The sequence below is a fragment of the Suricata suricatta genome, chromosome 8, assembly GCF_006229205.1.
Source record: "Suricata suricatta isolate VVHF042 chromosome 8, meerkat_22Aug2017_6uvM2_HiC, whole genome shotgun sequence".
In the NCBI taxonomy this organism is placed as follows: Eukaryota; Metazoa; Chordata; class Mammalia; order Carnivora; family Herpestidae; genus Suricata; species Suricata suricatta.
Window position 1 is genome coordinate 40,169,996 of NC_043707.1, and position 17,625 is coordinate 40,187,620.

The 17,625-nt window shown below is 42.5% G+C and overlaps 1 protein-coding gene across 8 annotated transcripts in view; it reads right to left on the minus strand.

Annotated features, from left to right (window-relative positions):
• Positions 1-16,337, minus strand: part of GABPB2 (GA binding protein transcription factor subunit beta 2) — a 33,460-nt gene extending 17,123 nt beyond the window's left edge. Inside the window, exons 1-6 of one of the 8 annotated variants that reach the window (XM_029948683.1) lie at positions 16,149-16,335; positions 15,705-15,768; positions 11,521-11,628; positions 9,515-9,682; positions 8,783-8,977; positions 3,911-4,049 (exon numbers count right to left, since the gene is read on the minus strand). In XM_029948683.1, coding sequence (XP_029804543.1) covers positions 3,911-4,049; positions 8,783-8,977; positions 9,515-9,682; positions 11,521-11,628; positions 15,705-15,731 — 637 coding nt within the window. In that variant the 5' untranslated portion in view covers positions 15,732-15,768; positions 16,149-16,335. Of the gene's footprint in view, positions 1-3,910; positions 4,050-8,782; positions 8,978-9,514; positions 9,683-11,520; positions 11,688-12,914; positions 12,955-13,717; positions 13,737-15,704; positions 15,769-16,148 lie in introns of those variants that run through there. The other 7 variants (XM_029948689.1, XM_029948684.1, XM_029948685.1 and 4 more) reach the window with 7 other exon arrangements.
• Between the last annotated feature and the right edge of the window lie 1,288 nt (positions 16,338-17,625).

The following is a 17,625-nucleotide window of genomic DNA, read 5'->3' on the forward strand; positions in this document are numbered from 1 at the left end:
AACCTCAGGTAGGCCACTCAGCTAAAGTAGAAGAGCTGGGTAAAACTGCTTCTTGAGAAAGCATTATATACATTCGGTACATGATAATAACAGGCTAAGGCTGTTCTCCCTTTGATTAATAACTCACCCAACTCCACTCAACAGCAAAATGAATAAAGAACATTTGTGAAAAATTGGGTTTAGTATTCTGACATGTACTGTTGAAACTGAAAAGAGATACCAATGATCTCTTCAGACTTATCTCAGTGAATTTTAGGAAAACAAGGTCCTTTCCTCAATATAACACCCAACATTGAATACAATAAAATGTGCATGGATGCTGTTGTTTTGAAATGAAAGGACATTATCTGTGAGGACTCTTGTTACCAATTCAGAATGTGGCTTAGACAAACTCTTCATGCCAGGATTGGGGGCAGTGTGCTGTGGTAAGCTAGACAATTTCAATGAGCTGGTAAAAACTAGATCTAGAAGAACTAAATAACTTGACCAGGTCACATAGGTTGTAAATGTCAGAGCCCAGATTAGAATGCAATTCATTAGATTCCAAAGCCTGTACTCCTTATGCACCAATACAAAGCTATTTATATTTGACTCTGGAGTGCATCTTATGATCCTACAGAAATAGGAAATTCATCTCCATAACTTTGTTTTGCCCTGATTAATGTTTAGTCTGCCTTTTTGAACCGTTGCAGTTTGACGGTAGCCCTGATAATCAGTGTATCTTTAGTCACAAATGGAGAAATGAAAGCAGGCTTTATAATCTGAATTTTATTATAAAAAATATCCATCAAAATGATAATTCTAGGATACTTTCAATTAATTCCTTGTGTGTGTGTGTTAGCCCCTCCCTTTTAGTTAATTCTTAAAAATATTACTGGATGATGGGAAACAAGAAGCCACCCACCATTTGTGAAAAGAAAATCCTTTAACTCAGTGGAGTAATACTACCTGAATTTGTCTTACTACTCTTCTCATCTCTTCCATCTGCACTGATTTATCCCCCCTGAAGGGGGAGGGCTAGGTAGAATTGCTTCATGCGTAAAACAACACTGGGGAGATTAGCTCTATTATGTGATGGTTTGGCAATCTCAGTCTGTGGTCGGCAACATACAGAAGAGAGAAACAATCGGTTTGCCAAAAGCAACCTGACAAACATGATATGGGTCCATGGGAACCAAGGCTAAGAAGCTCTATTCTAAATATCAACTTTGCTTATCATTTCAGATCAGGGTCTGAAGAATCCAATAATTACATTACCAACTCTAGCTCCTTTCACATATATGTGAACAAGTAACTTTACTAGCTTATAAAGAGTTTGGGATTATAAAGGCATTTGTTCTAAACACTGTGGCCTGAACCATAACAAATCCAAAAAGTTGTGAATGCTCTGATTACAGTAATCAGATATATATTTTATGTAATCAAATATATGTATATTTAAGCTAAACCTTTTGAATATCCAGCTGAAAGCAAAGCACAGTCATTTTAAATCATGGATGGTCTACAAAATGAAGGTCAATACTGCCCCCTTGAGAGCATAACAGAATAAACTTTAATTGAGAAGTTACACTTCCATTTAATACCTCTTCCTGAAGTCCTGCTATAAAATGGAAATAAAAATCTCAAAGTCTCACAACCACTTCCTAAAGTATGTATCATTATATCCCAATTTTGTAGATAAGAAGCCTTTGAGAAGAGTTTTCCCAAGGTCAAGCATGTAGTCAGTTAATAAATCAGTATTTGAGTGCTTGCTTCGGCACCACATATACTAAAATAAATCAGTATTTGAATGCAGTTCTGAATGTAAAATTCTATGAATATTGTGTATATGCTGTTTCTTTTTGCCATGCTGCTTTCAATAATAATACTTCATTCACGATCTTCCTCTGATATTATACAAACCTAACTAGGAATACAACGTCTTATTTAAAGAAAAATTTTTTAACGTTTAGTTTTGAGAGAGAAAGACAGAGCACAAGCAGGGGAGGGGCAGGGAGAGAGGGAGACACGGAATCTGAAGCAGGCCCCAGGTTCTGAGCTGTTACCACAGAACCCAATGCAGGGCTCAAACCCACAAACCATGAGATCATGACCTGAGCCAAAATTGGATGCTTTACTGACTGAGCCACCCAGGCGCCCCACAATGTCTTATTTTTAACTGAAAGTCAGAAACAAAAAAAGAAACCAAATCAGTTGGAAAAAATTTTTAATGAGGACACAAGTCCTCTCACTGTGAAACAAATATTTGTAAAGAAATGTTGAAAATAGTTCAAATTGTTTTTATTAAAAAACTTTTTAAATTTTTCATTTATTTTTGAGAGACAGAGTGAGCAGGGAAGGATAAGTGAGAGAGGAAGCTACAGAATCTGAAGACAGGCTCCAGGCTCTGAGCTAGGTCAGCATGGAGCCTGATGTGGGGCTCGAACCCACGAACCATGAGATCATGACCTGAGCTGAAGTCAGACGCTTAACCGACTGAGCCACCCAGGCGTCCCTGCTTTTTATTTTTATTTTTATTTATTAAAAAAAATTTTTTTAATGTTTTATTTATTTTTGATACAGAGAGAGACAGAGCATGAGAGGGGGAGGGGCAGAGAGAGAAGGAGACACAGAACCGGAAGCAGGCTCCAGGCTCTGAGCTAGCTGTCAGCACAGAGCCTAATGCGGGGCTCGAACCCACGAATGTGAGATCTGACCTGAGCCAAAGTCGTAGGCTTAACCGACTGAGCCACCCAGGTGTCCCTGCTTTTTATTTTTCCAAGCTCTGGCTAAGGAGGCATCTGCCAGGCCCCTCCCAGAAGGCGGGGTCCGTGGCATCTCCTGCCCAGTCTGCCCTGGGGGGGTGGGGGGGGCGCGGAGACCCGTTCTCTGGGAACTCACCTCCCCGAGACTCAGGGAGGACCCTGTTAGGGCCGCTTATATGGCCCTAGTCTCAGACCTTCCCAGGGGACATGGGATAGAGTGAGGCAAAGCACTCAGCTCATAGCCCCACCAATTAGCTTCCCTCAGCCCTCCTGCTTTTTATTTTTAAAAAATGTTTATTTATATTTGTTTTTAAGAGAGAGTGAGTGGGGGAGGGGCAGACAGAGAATCCCAATCAGGATCCATCAACGCAGAGCCTGATGTGGGGCTGGAACTCATGAACCGTGCCATCACAACCTGAGCCAAAATCAAGAGTTAGATGCTTAACCAACTGAACCACCCAGGGACCCCAATTTGCTTTTTAGATAGTTGTTTTTGTTAGAAACACACATCTCAAAAGACGCTTTTCTCTATTTGGTTGTTATGTATGTTCCTAAGAGCAAATAGAAGCTCTTACACTTTATTCAAAAAATCACATGGACCTCATTTATATCAGCACCCCAACACCTATTTATGTTTATTCTGGTTTATTTGTCACATTTTAGACTATGAATATTTTACTGTTTTTGTTAGTGGTACCATACTGACATGCCCTTATATTTTCATTTTGTGATCACATATAACCCTTCCACAGATTAATCTGTAAAATATTTTACTTTTTTTTTACTTATTTTTGAGAGACAGAGAGACAGAGCATGAGCAGGGGAGGGGCAGAGAGAGGAGGAGACATAGAATCCAAAGCAGGCTCCAGGCTCTGAGCTGTCAGCACAGAGCTGACGCGGGGCTCGAACACACGAACTGCGAGATCATGGCCTGAGCCGAAGTCGGCCGTTTAACTGACCGAGCCACCCAGGCGCCTCTAAAATATTTTACTTTTAATACATGAAGCACTCATTTATAATCCCTGTATATAATCTTCCCTCCCCCCGGAAAGAAAAAGTGCATTAGCTTTAAAATGTTAATACAGGACAGGATATCCACTCATCTCATAGGAAAAATTGGGGTTTTGTTCAAGTCTAAAACAAGCACCATGTTATCAAGATACTACCTGAGGTTGTTTTGGTACTGGCTGAAGAAACAAGGCTGGCAAGGTTGACAACTTCTCCGGATGTGAAGATGAATGGGGTGGCCACAGTCACGGGGTTGGCTCTCTCAGGATTCGCATTTACCTGATTCTGCATTGCTTCCTACAAAACAAGTCAGGACAGTTCGAAGTCAGAGCTCATCAGCTGTGGTTATACAGGGACGGAGCGGCCGCCCACCGCGCCCCGGAGCCTATTGAGCAGAACTCGCTGTGGCACACCATGTCCCAGAGCTCAGGGTTCTCATTAAGGCTACTGGTCTTGTTTTGTTTTGCTTTTCCAGACCAGAGCAACAAAGATGTTTGGATGTTTTCCCAAGTTTATTTCTTTCTAATTTAAAGGGAAAAACAAGTATTATTGTTTGCAAAACGGTGTATTCTTTGTAAAAACTTCTGGACAATTCACTTAATCTGTCTAGATCTTGTTTTTTATTTGGAAAATGAGGGAAGTGGCCTAAAACGTAATTTCTAGCACTAATACTCTCTGATCAATTAATTAAGTACAAGTCAATGTGCTAGCAAGAGATCCCTACAGTGAATCTACAGAGAACAATATTCTCCAGAGTTTTGCCCAACTACTTGTTCCACTTGGCCATTGAAGAAACTCCTAAGAGAATTGATAACAAGCAGATAAATGAGTGCCAGATTTTCACGTCTAGTTCCAGATGCTGCACTTTGCTTCCGGGGATATCTGTACCATTTCCGTGTAAAGATGCTTATCTTTATTTTCTAACTTTCAGAAGCAGTTTCCTACAAACATGATGTCTGCTTCAAAAGTCCAGTTGCGGGGGGCATCTGGGTGGCTCAGTCAGTTAAGCGTCCGGCTTTGGCCCAGGTCATGATCTCACGGTTTGTGGGTTCGAGCCCTGCATCTGGCTCTGTGCTGATGGCTAGCTCAGAGCCTGGAGCCTGCTTCAGATTCCTTATCTCCCTCTCTCTCTGACCCTCCCCTGCTCTGTCTGTCTCTCAAAAATAAATAAAAACCATTAAAAAAATTTTTTTAAGTCCAGTTAGGGGGTGCCTGGGTGGCTCAGTTGGTTTAGCGTCCAACTTCAGCTCAGGTCATGATCTCACGGTTCATGGGTTCAGGTCCCACGTCGGGCTCTGTGCCTATAGCTAGCTCAGAGCCTGGAGCTTGTCTTCTGATTCTGTCTCTTCCTCTCTCTGTCCCTCCCCTGCTTGCTCTGTCTCTTTCTCTCAAAAAATAAATAAGACATAAAAATAAAAAAACAAAAACCAAAAACTAAAAAAATCAAAACACCCCCCAAAAGTCCAGTTAGGAATGAGCTCTAAGCAAGGAATTGAAGCTGAAAAGGACGACCAGTCTATAGAAAATGTTTGTCAGAAAAAAGCCCCTGAAAACCCAACAGAAATGGCTACATGTGCTTTACATATAATTATCCCTTTGACTCTGAGCTTCAGTTGAAACAGATTACCCATTCTCTGGTGACTGTCAAATTTCTTCTTGAATCTGCCTCTTCCTCTACACTCCACTATTATTTCCTTAATTCAAGCCCCCACTGGCCCTTGCCTGGCCTAATGAAAGTCGCATTAAGTGTCTTGTCTCTTCGGTGAGTGTACCACAGTCTAAACAATCATCTTTCAAAACAAAACAAAACAAAACAAAACATAACTTCACAGGGGCACCTGGGTGGCTCAGTCGGTTGAGCATCTGTCTCCTGATTTCCACTAAGGTCATGATCTCACACTTTGTGAGTTCAAGCCCCACACTGAGCTCCGGACTGTCAGTGTGGAGACTGCTTGGGATTCGCTCTCTCTCCCTCTCTGTCTGCCCCTCCTCTGCTCTCTCTCAAAATAAATAAACATACTTTTTAAAAATTCAGTTTGGGGCGCCTGGATGGCTCAGTCGGTTAAGCGTCCAACTTCGGCTCAGGTCATGATCTCATGGTTTATGGGTTCGAGCCCCACGTCGGGCTCTGTGCTAACAGCTAGTTCAGAGCCTGGAGCCTGCTTCAGATTCTGTGTCTCCCTCTCTCTCTCTGATCCTCCTCTGCTCACGTTGTCTCTCTCTCTCAAAAATAAATAAAACATTAAAAAAATAAAATTCAGTTTAAAAAAATTAAAAAAATTAAAAAAAATTTTTTTTATTTATTTTTGAGAGACAGAGAGAGCACGAGCAGGAGAGTATTAGAGAGAGAGGGAAATACAGAATCCAAAGCAGGTTCCAACGCAGGGCTCAAACCCACAAACTGTTAGATCATGACCAGGGCTGAAGCCAGATGCTTAACCAACTGAGCCACCAAGGTGCCCCCCGCCCCAAATGTTTTAAATGGAGGTGCCTGGCCGGCTCCATTGCTAGAGCGTGTGACTCTTAATCTCAGAGTCCTATGTTCAAGCCCCGTGTTGCGCGTAAAGTTTACTTAAAAAAAAATCTCAATCTTCTATATAAAAGCTTCTACTAGATCCCCATTACCCACAAAATAGTCTAAACTCCTCTGCACGTAAACTCTGTGTAACACCCCTACATTCAAAACCCAGCCTAACCTTTAAGCCTCAGCTCAACTCCCAAACTCCATTCCCCTTGCTCAATCTCTAGTTACAAAACTTATACTTTCTTAAACATTTCATATCCTTTCATACTTCTATGTCATTGATTTACTCCTTTTCTAGCCTAGAATATAATTTTCTTCTTTGCCTACTTCTTCAAAACTCAGTTCAGGTTCTACATGTACTGGTTTTTTGTTTTGTTTTGTTTGTTTTTTTACGTAATCTCTCAACCAATTTGGAGATCGAACTCATGACCCAAGACACGATCTTCCGACTGAACCGGCCAGGTGCCCCTCTATATACACTTTAATCTTTGCATTAAGCATCATTCATACTCTGTCTTCTGAGGTCCTGCAATGCTAGATAAGTATGGATTTATCAATGTAATATTCTAATGCTTGATTCCTTTTTTTCATTTAAAATAATTTTTTAATGTTTATTTTTGGGAGACAGAGAGACAGAGCAGGAGAAGGGCAGAGAGAGAAGGAGACACAGAAGCGGAAGCAGGCTCCAGGCTCTGAGCTGTCAGCACAGAGCCTGATGCAGGGCTCGAACTCATGACCTGCAAGATCATGACCTGAGCCGAAGTCGGCCACTTAACCGACTGAGCCACCCAGGTGCCCCACTTGATTCCTTGTCCTTACCTTCATCACACTGTAAACACTCCAAGGGCAGGCATGCCTTATTAATCTTTGTTCCTTCATCCTGTTATTCCTTGATATACAAGTGCTGGATTAAGAAATCCATGGGTAAAGTCATCACAGCTACTTTTTAATTCTGAGATGACTTCCTTAGGACTCAGTATGAATTAGAGCTATGTACTGCCTCATATCAGTTGATACATATTCATAAAACATAAAGAGGCTTTTAGTACTGTCCCAAGTCAAGCTCAATTAGAAAGGGAAATTTTCATGGAGAAAAAAACACTCTAAAACCAAAGAAATTTTGTTTTTGTACTAGCCACAACACTGCTCTTCAATCACAATGAATAATTTAGGGCTATAGAGAATGCTACCTTTTTAATTCGTTTTTTTTTTAAATTTTTTTTAAATGTTTTATTTATTTTTGATACAGAGAGAGACAGAGCATGAGAGGGGGAGGGTCAGAGAGAGAGGGAGACACAGAATCTGAAGCAGGCTCCAGGCTCTGAGCCAGCTGTCAGCACAGAGCCTGACGCGGGGCTCGAACCCACGAATGTGAGATCTGACCTGAGCCGAAGTCGGAGGCCTAACCGACTGAGCCACCCAGGCACCCCAATGCTACCTTTTTTTTTTTTAAGATACCAATGACAAGGTGCTTGGGTGGCTCAGTTGGTTAAGAGTCTGACTTCAGCTCAGGTCATGATCTCACAGTTTGTGAATTAGAGTCCCGCATTGGGTTCTGCACTGAGAGAATTCTTTCTCTCTCTCTCCCTCTCTCTGACCCTCCCCTGCTCTTGCTTTCTCTGTCCCCCAAAATAAATAGACTTAAAAAAAAAAAGTCTGATGCTTAACCAATTGAGCTACCTAGGTGCTCCTAAATCATAAACTTTTGGGGTGGCTTGGTGGATCAAGACTCAGGTCTTGATCTCACACTTTGTGAATTCAAGCCCCATGTTGGGCTTTGTGCTGACAGCTTGGAGCCTGGAGCCTGTTTCAGATTCTGTGTCTCCCTCTCTCTCTCTCTCTCTGCCCCTTTCCACTTCATGCTCTATCTCTTTCAAAAATAAATAAACATTAGGGGTGCCTGGGTGGCTCAGTCGGTTAAGCATCCGGCTTCGGCTCAGGTCAGATCTCGCGGTTCGTGGGTTCGAGCTCCGCGTCGGGCTCTGTGCTGACAGCTAGCTCAGAGCCTGGAGCCTGTTTCAGATTCTGTGTCTCCCTCTCTCTCTGACCCTCCCCTGCTCCAGCTGTCTCTCTCTGTCTCTCAAAAATAAATAAAAAGCATTAAAAAAAATTTTTTTTAAATAAATAAACATTAAAATAAAAATACTGGGGTGCCTGGGTGGCTCAGTTGGTTAAGTGTCTGACTTGCAGTTTGTGAGTTCAAGCTCCATGTTGGGCTGTATGCCAACAGCTCAGAGCCTGGAGCCTGCTTCCAATTCTGTGTCTCCCTCTCTGCCCCTCTCCTGCTCGCACTCTGTCTCTCTCTTTTAAAACTAAATAAACATTGAAAAAAAATTTTTTAAATAAATAAATGTTAAAAAAATACTAATGACAATGTGTCACAAGATTGAGCCATATTAGAAGTACTACCTTGATAAGATACAAAAATTCAGTTTTGATTCAGCTTTTACAAAAAAATCCTTACTTTCAGTTAAAATATACTCTGGGAGTATAAAAAGAACCAGACCTGAAGGATGACCAGAATCTCAGCATTCTTTTTCTCCAGGGCTATGTCAAAGGCAGATTTATCAAACTTGCTGAAAGCATGCACATCAGCTCCATACTTGATAAGCAGCTCCACAACATCCCGATGGTGGTGCTCTGTGGCCCAATGTAAAGCTGTCATCTTCAGCATGTCCTTGGCATTCACATCTGCACCGTTCTGTCACACAATAGTGATTTTTTTGAACAGACACTGGTTACAGTAGCACAGGTGCAAGATCCCAACACCCAAATAAGGAGGATTTCCATGGAGATTACACATATTCAAATTTAGATCACATTTAGGACATATCAAAGGGAAAACATTCTTCAAATTCTCCTGAATGATGGCAGACATACTGTCTTCAATGAGTAGGTCTTCTAAGGACAACGGGAAGTTATAACAGATGGGAAAGGAAGGAGAAAAGAACCGATTTTTGTCGCATTTATTAACAGAGAACTGAACGCCTAGAAAAATAGGCATAAGTACAGAGAACACCTGCAGAAGGGAATGAAGAAAAATCAATAAAGTCTGCTTATCCTGTAAAAGATTAGAAAACCAAGTCCTCAAAGCCATGATGACTCTTGAAAGAGGTGCAAGTCTGTGCTATGAACTCTCCTACACTTAATCTTCCCCAGCCTAGTTTCCTTGCACCCGTTTAAGTAAGAAGACAGGGAGGTGGATGTCTTTTTCACAATATAGATCCACCGCTATTACCCTAACAAGCAGTTCCACGATGTGTGCATGTCCGTCAGCCGCAGCCATGTGCAAGGGGGTCCTGTCCACTTTGGTCCGGGCATCCCTGCTAACGCCTGCTCGTAGGAGCACTTCTGCTGTGGAATAATGACCATACTGGGCTGCAAGGTGGAGGGGTGATGTTCCAAGCTGTGGGAAAATAATACTCATTGAATATCAACTGTGTGCAGAGTCCTAAGTCATTGAGAGACACAAACGAACAAGAGGTACATTCCTGTTCTTGGAAAGAGAGTCTGGTTGGGCAAGAGGAGTAAAGAATATTAATTAAGAACTTAATATACTAACAGGCAAGTAAATATACCACCAATTAAATACGTGCTAGTAGATTTAAGTCAGGTGGATTTATCTGGCAAGATTCTCTAAAGAACATGATGTTAAGCAAGGCTTAGAAGAAGGTAAAAAAAAATGGATGAAAAGGAACATTCTGCATTGGGGTAAAGGTAAGGGATAGGCAAGTTCAAAATAATTCTTAGGAAAAGGACAGAGACTAGAAAGTTATGGAGAAACTTGGGGTAAAATTTTAATTGGTTGGAAGAGAAGGCTGTTGCCACAGTAAAACAAAGTAAAAAGACGGATGAGTTGAAGAGGCACTAGAATTTTAGCAATGGCGTGTCAACAGCAATAAGCAGTCTATATCACCTCAAAGTAAACCTTTCAAAAGTTCTTTACCTTTGGCCACTTTGGCCAGAGATCTAGTCCTTTCTCTGAGTTAGGTTCTTTACTTTAAATTCTTTATTCTTTGCCTTTCTTATATATTCAGCCTCTCTGCCTGACTGGATTTAATTCACATTGCTCTTTTCAGGTCTATTTATAAATGCTAATCTCATAGGTTTCCTTTTCTTCCTTTTTGTGAAGTGCTAACAACCCCCTGACTTCTAAAGCTATGAATTAATCACCCCAGGACAGTGGATATTGGCCCATCAAATTGTTCAAATTAGGCAATCCTGGGGCGCCTGGCTGGCTCGGCTGGTAGACCACGTGACGCTTGATCTCGGGTTGTGAATTTGAGCCCCATGTTGTGTGCAGAGATCACATTAAAAAAAAAATAGATACTGCTTACAAAATGCATGAATGTTTAGCAAGCCCACAGTATAACATGGACCTGGATCTTCTGAGACTGCTCTTCAAGCTGGCTTCTTAGGCTCGTGAAATCAACACCTTCCTCTTAATGTACGTTAACAATGGTGAAAAGGAAACAAAGTGCCTAGACTACTCTTTATTAACCAGGATACTTTAGAGAAAAGAAAAGAAGTAGTTTATTCATTTAGAAATGTACTCTTATTATGCTGATTTTGTTTAATTTCTAGCTAATTACAGGAGCCTATGACCTAAGTACACTCCAGGGAGAATTAAACCTTCAGAAAATACTATAAAAAGCATTATGGAAAATCACAAGTATATAATAGCTTATAATCTCCACCTATATATATCCACAGGAGACTCTTTAAATTTGGAAAACTAAAAGAACACTACATATTTAGATAAAGCAAAGAAAACAAAACACTTGTAGGAAGAATGAGGCAGAAGGAAATGAAAAATCAACACAGTATGTTCAGCATTTAAGAAAAAGGTTGGGGGATGCCTGGCTAGCTCAGTCTGTAGACGGTGCAACTTTTGATCTTGGGGTTGTGAGTCTGTGCTCCACACTGGGTGTAGAGATTACTTAAAAATAAAATCTTTGGCACCTGGGTGGCTCAGTCAGTTAAGGGTCCAACTTTTGACTTTGGCTCAGGTCAGATCTCACAGTTCCTGGGTTCAAGCACTGCATGGGGCTTGGCACTGAAAGAGTGAAGCCTGCTTGGGATTCTCTTCCCTTCTCTCTCTCTCTCTCTCTCTCTCTGCTCCTCCCCTGCTCACACACTCAATCTGTCTCTCAAGAAAAATAAATAAACTTAAAAAATAATTTTTTAAAAAATGCTGGGGGGGATTGACAGCAGCACACACTGGGAATAATTAAAAGAGCTTACCCAGTCTGTGGTGAATGGGGCGCCATTTGCCATCAATGCTCTCACTTCATCATCTTGGCCTTTTCTTGCTGCTTCTAGTAACCTCTTCCCCAAGTCCACCAAAGACATCTTTATGCATAGGAACAAAAGTTTTCAGGAAGCTATAACTCAAACACATGGAAATCTGCCTGTAAAATGTTTTTAGAAGACCTCGTGTACTTCAATATCTGTAAGACATTTCTCAAGCTGACTACCCAGTATGGTACTTCCCTTCCCTCCTCTGACATAGTCAGATATTTGGAAAACTTTAGGCCCTAAACAACAGTTCCCTAATGTTCAATAGTCAGAAAATACTTTGGAAACCTGTGCAACACATTACCACCCCTCTAGCTTAAGAAATCAATAAAGCAGTATTTCATCCCTTTGTCAGGGGTGCCTGGGTGGCTCAGTTGGTTAAGCATCTGACTCTTGATTTTGGCTCAAGTCATGATCTCTTGAGATCGAGCCCCATGTTGGGTTCTGCACTGACAGTGCAGAGCCTGCTTGGGATTCTTTCTTTCCCTCTCTCTCTGCCCCTGCCCTGTTCACTCTCTCTCTTTCAAAATAAATAAATACACTTAAAAAATTTTTATGTCACACCAAAGAATGATGGACAGACAAACCAAGAATACTGAGACTCAGTATAGCCCAGGCTGCAGTCTAGACCCTTTGGATGAATATGTTCACAAGGAGAGGATGAATTTTAATAGTGTGAACTTCTATAACCTAAATGTCAGTCTTTACAACTTAAGAAAATGCTACAGAAAAAAAAATGATAACAAAACCTTTTAATAGAAAACTAATACTTTGTATTTCTCCATAATTACCTTCCTTTTAAAACATCAAAAAATTGCCTTTCAATTTAATTATCTTATTACTAATACTTAAGAACAATTTTTTAGGTAGTTCATTAGTCATAATGACTGCCTCACCTTTTCTCAAATTACACTACACACACACACACACACACACATATATATATACATGGTATACATAATGTATGGTGTATGTATATAGATAGATAGATACAGATATACATGGCATATCACCAAGTCTTAAATACTTCCATAACTGATCACAAAGGAAAATAACTGCTGGCAAAAAGCAGAAGTATCCTTTTTTTCTTCTTTTAAATTTATTGATTTATTTTGAGAGAGAGAGAGAAAGAGAGTGAGAGAGCGAGCGCACGCACGTTGGAGAGGAACAGGGAGAGAGAGAATCCCAAGCAGGCTCCACATACAGCATGTAACTTGATGCGGGCTTGAACTCAGGAATCGTGCCAGAAGTATCCTAATAGTAAAATTTCATCTGTTCTGTACCACAAACAATTTTGTTGAAGGTTGAGGTATCTGCTTAAGGAGAAATTTGGGGGGCACCTGGGTGGCTCAGTCGGTTGGGCCTCCGACTTTGGCTCAGGTCAGATCTCACGTTCGTGGGTTCGAGCCCCGAGTCACGCTCTGTGCTGACAGCTCAGAGCCTGCAGCTGCTTCCGGTTCTGTGTCTCCTTCTCTCTCTGCCCCTCCCCCTCTCATGCTCTGTCTCTCTCTGTATCAAAAATAAATAAAACATTAAAAAAATTTTTTAATTAAAAAAAAAGGAGAAATTTGGTTTGCCTTACATTCCAGGGAAGCTGATACTTCTAAGAAACAAGATTCTTTATTTAAAAATAAGTTGATTTTATCCCACTGAAACTGTTGTCTTCAGCACATGAACTCTTCCAAAGTATTTCTGAAGTCAATTTTTTCCACCACAGTCTGCCTTCTTATATACAATAATTATATTGCTTCTCTTTAATTACATTTGTGAGCCCATGTATCACCACTACCACTATTACCACAAAATGTCAAATGACTCTGATTTGTCATCCCGTTCTTTGTTTATTCATTTATTTTGAGAGAGGGTAAGTGAATGAGAGACCGTCAAACAGGCTCTGTGCTGTCAGCACTGAGCCCAAAGTGGGGCTCGAATAGTGCTCAAACTTACAAATGAGACCATGACCTGAGCGGAAATCAAGAGTTGGACGCTTAACCAACTGAGCCACCCAGGAGCCCGTCATCCTATTCTTTAAATAGGCCATGAAAAGCCTTATTTCTTACTATACAAAGATAGAGTTAAACTTTGGGATTAGACTATAAGTAGGGAGTTATATGCATCTTAAGTAGCGAGTTATATTCATCACCTGATTTTAAAAAATCTCCTTGGGGCGCCTGGGTGGCTCAGTCAGTTAAGCGTCCAATTTCGGTTGAGACCATTATCCCACGGTTCATAGGTTTGAGCCCCGCATCAGGCTCTGTGCTGACAGCTCAGAGCCTGGAGCCTGCTTCGGGTTCTGTGTCTCCCTCGCTCTCTCTGCCCTGCCCCGACTCGTGCTCACGCTCTTGCTCTCTCACTCTCTCAAAAATAAACGTTAAAAAAAAATCTCCTAGAAATGTGCTCTTCAAGGTTCTTTTCTCTCCTCTCCTCCACTCTTCTGAGTTAACCTGAAGCATCTATCTAAAGTTAAAATAGATATTTTAAAAATAGTATTTTGGGGCACGTAGCTGGTTGTCAGAGGAGCGTGTAAGTCTTGATCTCATGGTCCCATGAGTTCCAGCCCCACAAGGGGTGTAGCAATTACTTAAATAAATAAAACTTTGAAAAATAATAATAAAATAGCAGCATTTTGAGGGGACTGTACGCCATTCTCCCATATTTTATGTAAATGCTGACAATACCCACAAGACAAGAGATGTAGCCAGAGTCAAGAAGACAAGCTAGGCACTTTCAAGCTCCCTGATTAAAAACACAGGGAAAACATTCTCCCTTACTGGATAGATCTCTATATTTCCTATATCGGAAGTGAAGAACAAACCAAAATCTAACTTGTCTCTTAGGATTTTGGAGATGAATAAAATAAAAAAGTACCCACTCCCTCTCCCAAACAAACACACAAGAACTCCAAATAGGTGTGTTTTTAAAATTTAAAAAAAAATCTTTATTTTTGAGAGAGAGACAGAGTGCGAGCTGGGAAGGGACAGAGAGAGAGGGAGATAGAACCTGAAGCAGGTAGAGGCTCTGAGATGCCAGCACAGAGCCTGATGTGGGGCTTAAATTCACAAACTGTAAGATCATGACTTGAGCAGAAGTCAGACACTTAAATGACTGAGCCACCCAGGTGCCCCTGGATAAGTGTGTTTTAATAATTGATGAAAAGGTGCCTGGGCGGCTCAGTCAGTTGAGCACCTAACTTCGACTCAGATCATGATCTCACGGTTCGTGGGCTCGAGCCCCGCATCAGGCTCTGTGCTGACCGCTCAGAGCCTGGAGCCTGCTTCAGATTCTGTCTCTCTCTCTCTTTCTGTCCCTCCCCTGTTCAAGATCTGTCTCTCTCTCTCAAGAAATAAATAAAATGTAAAAAAATAATAATGATTGATGAAGTGCTTGCACTCTTGACAACAAAGTACTCTATTTTCATAGAATAATTACATTTGTTGACATAAGTATTGGGGGGAGGGGGAGGGGGAGGGGGAGGGAGGGTTGGGTGGCTCAGTCCATTAAGCATCTGACTCTTAGTTTCCACACAGGCTATGATCTCACCATTCATGATAAGAGCCCCAAGCCCAGCTCTGCAGCTGACAGCGGAGGGCCTGCTTGAGATTCTCCCCTTCTCTTTCTCTCCTCTCTCCCCTTCTCTTTCTGCCCCTTCCCTGCTTGCACACTCTCTCTCAAAATAAACACTAAAAAAAAAAAAAAAAAAAGAAGAAGAAGATTTTGGGTGGGGCAGTTCTTTCACTGTTATCAAAGAATGTTATCAAAATAGATGCTTAATAACACCTCAACTGGACTGGGTGGGTCAAATGGCACTAGAAAAATATAGCCCCAGACGGCCAGAAATGTTAAATTGTTGGAGGTAAGCCACAGAATGTCCTTTTCCATAGATGTTTAAGAGGGAGAGGAAGGGGATCATCTCTGCTGGCTCAAGGAAATGTGTGAGACCAGGAGAAAGCTAACGAGAAGGAGAAGCGGAATTGAAGAAACCATAGTAGGACGACCCTTTTTTTTTTTCGGTTTCGATCACACACGTCTCCACCTGGCAGCCAGCTGTACAAACAACTGGGCCACAAATGAGAGCGGAGCTCAGATCACCGAGCTCACACAAAATCTTTAAGCTATTACTGAAGTCAGACAATTAAGAGTCCTCGTTTCCCCTCCATCACCACTCCTCCTGTGCCAGACAGCAACGTTGTCTTTCTGGAAGAAGAGTCAAGGCGGGTAGTCAGCCAAGGTCTCGGCCCGGGGCGCGGGCAGTCCCCCCAACGCCCCTGCCCGAGCTCCGCGCTGCCCCCTAGCGGTCACCTCTGCGGCCCCGGCTTCTCTGGGTCCAGCTCCCCAGCCCCAGGTTTTACACCCATCCCCTAATTCACCTCCTGTCAGTCCCCTCCCCTTCCTCCCAGCCGCATCCCCTTCCTCTTCGTCCACCTCCCCGAGCTCCCCCCACTCCGGTGAAGGGGCGCCGCTCTGTCTGCACCGAGAAGTTCGGGGCTGGGCTGGGACGCCGTGCAACTTCCCACGGCAGTCTCCCTTCCAGCCCTCACGCCCCCCAGAGTCCACACTGCGTCTTCCCCCCTCACCTCCTCGTCCGGGGCGCTGCTGGCCGCGCTTCCACCGAGCCCGCCAGTTTGGTCCCGTTTCCTTCTCTAGTTAAGACTCCCTGTCACTGACGGTTACTTTTTGGCCTTTTCATATATGCATATTTTGGGGGCCTTTAACCCCCCCTCGTGGAGAAATGGAGGCAACAAGATGGTGGACCCGGAAGTGAAGCCTCAGCGAATGCGATTCTTGGCGGAGGGATCTGTGAGGAGAAAATGACTGGAAAACCCATATTTCCATTAGAACTGAAGAGCGGCGCACTTTTGAGGCTCATTTCCTTTCCAGCGAAGGCCTTTTGGTTTGGAAAAGTGTATATTCGAGACGACCCAGAGGGGACTATTTGGCGAGGCGGAGGATTGTTGATTACGTGTCTTACGTGTCGTGTAGTTCCGGGAAGGGATGGACCTGAGGGTTTGTTTTGGCGCCAAGGGCCCGCGACGTGCTGGCGACACATCTGTATCAGCGTCGCTCTTGTGCCCTCTTGGTAACTTGCCTGGGGGCCAGCCTGAGGATTGATGGGAAAACCTTGTGTCTCTGTCTCCCTCTCCGGTGAAACTGTTGGGGACGTTCCTGGCTTTGCACGCAAATGGAGCCCTGGTGTCTAACAGCCGTGTTTCCAATCACGGCATGAATGTAGGTAGGGACCCTGCAACCTGTCTGCCCAGAACAGTGGAATAACGGAGTCATTCTTAAGGGCCTTGAAAGGGGATGCGGCATGAGTTTGCAAATCCCCCTACGCAGTTTACTTACCAGATGATTCCCCTCTTCACCGCACCCCCCCCCCCCCCCCCAGTTGCCATTTCCTAAGGGCAGCGAGAAATCGGGAAAGCTCTTCAAAAGTACGTGAACGTAGAAAAGGGCACATCCCGGCTCCATTCTTACTAGGTTTTGGCTTTTGTCTGTGGTGGGCCTTTCAAAGCAAACGGTTTTCGCGTCTGCCTCCTTTTCTGAACTTGGTAGTGCCATCTCTAAAATACGACATACTCTCCAGGCATGATCCACCTTGATGTTTAAAAAGGGTTCCCTTTTTGAGAGTCAAAAATCTTCTCCCCTGTGTATATCCTTTTATATTGTCTGGCTCCTTGCCTCTCATATAGTAAGGACCCCAAAACTATCAGTTTGGTTTTGTATTTAATGAGTTGAGTTATAAATATGCAGGTAACATCTTTGGGTGAATTAGTTTCTTTTTTTTTAGACATCTATGCCGAGATCATGAAGAGTATGTTTGGTAGTGAGAATTACCACCTCACTATGTTGGGAGCTGCTAGTCAAGCAGAAGAGTGGTTGGTTGCATTTCTTCCTAAATACTTAATAACTAAGTGGATTTCACCTTTTTTGATACCTATCCAGCCTGATGTTCATCATTTTTAATGTACAAAGAGGCTCCTAAAATAACTCTTTTTTTGAAAGATAAAATATATAAGCTGAAGATGAAAGCAAGGATAATTTTGGAGATCT